The sequence below is a fragment of the Neltuma alba genome, unplaced genomic scaffold, assembly GCF_004799145.2.
Source record: "Neltuma alba isolate B1F8T4 unplaced genomic scaffold, ASM479914v2 tig00012607_pilon, whole genome shotgun sequence".
In the NCBI taxonomy this organism is placed as follows: Eukaryota; Viridiplantae; Streptophyta; class Magnoliopsida; order Fabales; family Fabaceae; genus Neltuma; species Neltuma alba.
Window position 1 is genome coordinate 357,898 of NW_021637052.1, and position 5,321 is coordinate 363,218.

At 34.3% G+C, this 5,321-nt stretch overlaps 1 protein-coding gene across 1 annotated transcript; it reads left to right on the top strand.

The window, feature by feature from the left end:
* The first annotated feature begins 1,952 nt into the window (after window positions 1-1,952).
* LOC114729164 (cytochrome P450 78A5-like) lies at window positions 1,953-5,008 on the top strand. The gene is made up of 2 exons (XM_028916138.1): window positions 1,953-2,980; window positions 4,222-5,008. The coding sequence occupies exons 1-2, from the start codon at window positions 1,979-1,981 to the stop codon at window positions 4,822-4,824; spliced, it is 1,605 nt and encodes a 534-aa protein (XP_028771971.1). The 5' UTR covers window positions 1,953-1,978; the 3' UTR covers window positions 4,825-5,008.
* Window positions 5,009-5,321: the final 313 nt, after the last annotated feature.

Genomic DNA, 5,321 nt, shown 5'->3' on the forward strand with positions numbered 1-5,321 from the left:
ATCTCTGATAATTTTTCCAAAGTCCAAAATGGTACTACCTTATTATTGCTTGAAGCGAACGCAAGCATGAGCTAATTAATTAATTTCATTGAGCATATAAGCACGCCTCAAATCTTTTCACTGATATATACAAAAAAAACTAAAAGAAATAATAATATTCCCTTCATGGGGACCCAAGCTATAGTGAGCTAAAGTTACATAGAAGACAACCACCAACATAATATCACTATGATAGATACTAGGTAATTGGACGTTGATTGTCACGTTGATCGTGAAAGCAAGCAATTAAAGCGTGCACAATGCCAGCGCAGACTTCCAGAAGTATATACATAGTAGTGTACGTTTATACTTTCTTATATAAAAACAATTATTTGCCCCTAATCAGTTTTCTTTTTCATTTATTTGTTTTTACATATTGACTTTTAAATTTGGATTCTCTAAAGTGTACTCCAAGTAAAGCGAAGAAAAAAATATATAATCAACTTGAAGTATACTTTTTATTTAATAGAGAGAAAATGGTGGGTTCTGTTTATGTGGGATTCGCATGCATGCATGCATCCATCCATATACACATCCATAAACACACACACACACACACATATAGTTTTATTTACGTCGTCTTGAAGTATATTTTGATTCCACATGACATACCACAGCGTCGACACGACATATATTGTTATAGTTTGCTTATTTGAAAAAGGAAGGCATACGCATGGATATGGCCTCACCTAAACTTTGCTAGGGCAACTTTGTCATCGAACATACACACACTATCTTTGATTATTAATACAAGACCGAATTGATAATTTGGAGAGACTAAAAAAGTTAAATAAATCACTTGAAACTATTATATTCATTATTTTTCTCAAAACTAATTTACCCGATTTATAAACTAATTATAATATAATGATATACATAAATAGTTTAGAGAGATTATGTAACATATACTATAATTAAATATTTTTTACCTTCTTTAATTTTTTAAATTAGTCAACTAGGTCTTATATTAAGAATCGGATATAGCAGCTAAAGATACTCCCTCCACTTCAAAATATATAAGCATCAAACTTTGAAGGGGCATTTTTTTTATAAGCTATAAATATTTTTCTGATTATTTAGTTTTTTTTCATTTATATATTAATTGATTATATGTCTCTGTCATCTATATTTTTTTCACTTATTCTTTCTCATCTCTTTTGCCACTCATTCTCTCTCCCATTTACTCTCTCCATAAATAAGGGGGTCTAGAAAAATAAATTAATTTTATTTACATATTTATTACTTTTAACTAAATTTAATTAACTTTTTCAGTTGCAGAAGTTAATTATTTGATACTTATATTTTGAACCAGAGGAAGTATGTCATTAGCCTTTTACATATATAGAATGATTTTTTTTAATACAATTATCTAATATGATGTACGATGAGATTATACTTAAACATGTAGTTTTCCCAGCATAATTTTATCTTTCACTAGGTTTAAATAATATTCAGACTCACTTAGAAAAAAAATGAAGAATTGCAATTCTAACATCGGTACATATACTAGATAATATGACTTTTTATTATGAAAACAATTGCATCACTATGCTATTATTTTTCAATTACGTACATCATATATTATTTTATATAAAGTATATATAAAATAAAAATTATTCTGTAATAACCGTTGTTTTTATAAAATAATGATTGAATGCAAATAATACAAGATTCAAATTATTTGAAAAGTTCAGTATCATCGGCAACAAAGGATCCGTGCTAATTTATTTATATACACCCTACTAAATATAAAGCAATAAGGTTAGTTCTAACCATTGTTAGCTTCTTAATCGCAGGTTCTTAACCATGGTCACTTTCCAAACCCTATATATACATGACAGACGTACATCCCTAGGCAATTCCACAAGCTAGATATTGACAAGTATCAAACTTTCTCTGTTATTTTACTCTCAAAACTTTCTTCCAAATTCCGAAGGCCATGGCGGTTTCATCCTTATCATCACTTGCCAACTTCTTCTTCTTCACACTGTGTCTGGGACCTGCAATATTATTCCATTTCGAAACTACAATCTCTCTGTGTTCCTGTAATTGGCCTCTTACTTTATTTCTCTTCTCGTCCCTCACCATCTTCGCTTTCTCTCTGAATTACTGGGTTGTTCCAGGAGGCTTTGCATGGAGGAATTACCATCATTACAGAAACCCTAATAAGTTACGAGGTCCAGTGGGATGGCCGATGATCGGGACTTTGCCTCAGATGGGTTCTCTAGCTCACAGAAATTTGGCTGCCATGGCCAGTTCTATGAACGCAAAAAGGCTCATGTCGTTTAGTCTAGGAGCCACACCAGTTATCATAAGCAGCCACCCGGAGACGGCCAGGGAAATCCTATGCGGCGCGTCGTTTTCCTATCGTCCCATTAAACAATCTGCTCGCTTTCTAATGTTTGAGCGAGCCATAGGGTTTGCTCCTGCCGGCACCTACTGGCGCCACCTTCGGAAGATCGCTGCCGGCATGTTCTCTCCAAGGGGGATCGGGGGCCTCCACGGTCTTCGGAGGCGCGTGGCCGAGGAAATGGTGATGAGGATTGAGGACGAGATGGAGGGAAAAGGAGAGGTGGAAGTTAGAGGGATATTGCAAAAAGGGTCGTTGAGTAATATACTGGAGAGTGTGTTTGGAAACAGTTTGGGTGATGATGAGAAGAAGGAGTTAGGTAATATGGTTGAAGAAGGATACGGTTTGATTGCTGAGTTCAATTGGGAAGACTTTTTCCCTTTAAAATTTTTGGACGTTAAAGGTGTGAAGAGAAGATGTCACAAGTTGGCGGCTAAGGTAAGTGATTTGGTGGGTCAAATCGTGAAACATCGTAAAGCAGATCACAATCAGAATCATCAGACTCAAAGTAATAATGATTTGCTCACTGCTTTGCTTAGCTTGCCAGTGGAGGAAAGATTAAGTGATTCAGATATGGTAGCTATCTTGTGGGTAAGGATCTCTCAAACTCTTCTTCCATTTAAATATACTCCTTTGGTTCTTAATATAGGAACTAATTATTGAGTTATTAGTTTTAGTTCTAAATATAAGACTTATTTATCATATTTATCAGTTTCTCTAAATTACCCTTATGGATACTCCCTCAACCATAATCAAGTAAGAAAGGAAGATGGGGTATTAAGAAAGATGATTATGGTATTTTAGGAAAAAACGTGTCATATTTCTTATAATTAACTAACTTATCTAACTTCCTTAATCTAATCAAATTAGTTAAATGTGTTTTACATTAAGGACCGGAGGAGTATATATATATATATATATAAATGTATTCCTGCAAATGGACTTTGATTGGATAATAGCATTGAAAGAGCCAACTTATAATGCATGTGTTTTAGTTGGTCCGTACGTACTTGATCCCTTCTACCATATAGGTCTTTTGTGCATGATTCTAGTATGATCCAAGTAATAATTTGTTTGACTTGATAAACTAAATTTATCCATTTATTCAGATTGTGCCGACTTTAGTATACTAATGTCATAACAATATTTAAAATTTTTTCTGACATTGTTTTTCTTATATATCAGTCTCCCTGCAATTTAAGGAGTTCACAGCTCTCTAAATCAATTAGTACACAGCTTATATATGTGTTTACTTTACACACATATACGGTCCTATCCCTAGTGTAAAAGTTAGTTGATTAATTTTAGTAAATTAAGAAAATGTGTTAAGTTAGTTATTTGTAATAAATAGATATTATCTTCTCTAAAATGCCCTTACTAATCATTTGTATTAGGTAGAATTACCATTTAATGGCACATTTAATGTGTGCAACTATTATAAGGACTGTTTTGAAAAAAAATGAATAAATATGAAAGACAAAATAGATTGACGTCTTATATTTAGGACCAAATTAAAAGTCAAACTAGTTTTTGTATTAAGTACAATAGTGTGTAGATTTAAGACTCCAATCCATTTTGTCTCTAATATTTGTGTATTTTTTTCCAAGATAGTCCTTCTAGCAATGGTAGTTATAGCCAATACACTTGATTAGTAAGGATATTTTAGAAAAGACAACACTTATTTATGACAAATAACTAATTTAACTCCTGTCATTAATTTCCTCAAATTAATCAACTGGCTCTTATAATTAGGATCGAAGGTAGTATATTGTTTTCTACCGTATAAATCAAAAGGAGACCAATGAGAGGTGGATAAAAATTTTGATGTGCAGGAAATGATTTTCCGAGGCACAGACACAATTGCGATTCTTCTTGAATGGATCATGGCGAGAATGGCTCTTCACCAAGACATACAATTCAAAGCCCGACAAGAAATTGACACTTGCATTGGAGAGCATGGTCATGTGCGAGACTCCGACATTCCCAACCTCCCTTACCTCCAAGCCATTGTCAAAGAAAGTCTCCGCCTGCACCCACCAGGGCCGTTGCTCTCATGGGCCCGTCTTGCGGTCAATGACGTCCACGTGGACAAGACATTCGTGCCAGCTGGCACCACCGCGATGGTCAACATGTGGGCCATAACACACGACTCAACCATCTGGGAGGACCCATGGGCCTTCAAGCCTGAACGATTTGTTAAAGAGGATGTATCTATCATGGGTTCGGACCTAAGGCTCGCACCATTTGGAGCGGGTCGTCGGGTGTGCCCGGGAAGATTGCTGGCCTTAGCCACGGTTCATCTGTGGCTTGCGATATTGCTTTACCATTTCACATGGGTTCCCACGTCATCACAACCTGTGGAGCTTTCAGAATGCTTGAAATTGTCTCTTGAGAAGAAAGATCCACTACGATGCCAAGTCATTCGGAGAAGGTAGAGAGAGATTCAAGTTTATGTTTGTGTGAAATAATATTTGGCAAATGTGTGCGCGCCCTTTGCTTTGGTGTTTATTTTGAATGAGATGGCAAAAGTAGGTTTTGTTTTATGAGGGGAAAAATTTACTAAGCAATATGTAATAGTGCGAGCGAGGACTGTAACTCTCAAATAAAATCAATAAATGTGTTGAAAGTCCAAAGAGATGGTGTAATTAAAGCAACTTTTGCATGGGTTTCTCAAATTTCAGTATTATCTATTCATGGTACTATCTCCCGTGTTTAATATAATACTCAATTGGCTAATTAGAGAGATTAAAGAAACTAAATAAATTACTCAATTATAACACATGTTAAATGATATCTCTAAAATGCTTATGTGTATTATTAAATTATATATCACTTTATAAGTTAGACAAATTAGTTTGAAAAATAATAATAAATATAAATTTGTTAAAGTGACTTATATATATAAACAGTAAATTAGTGATGGAATTTAATG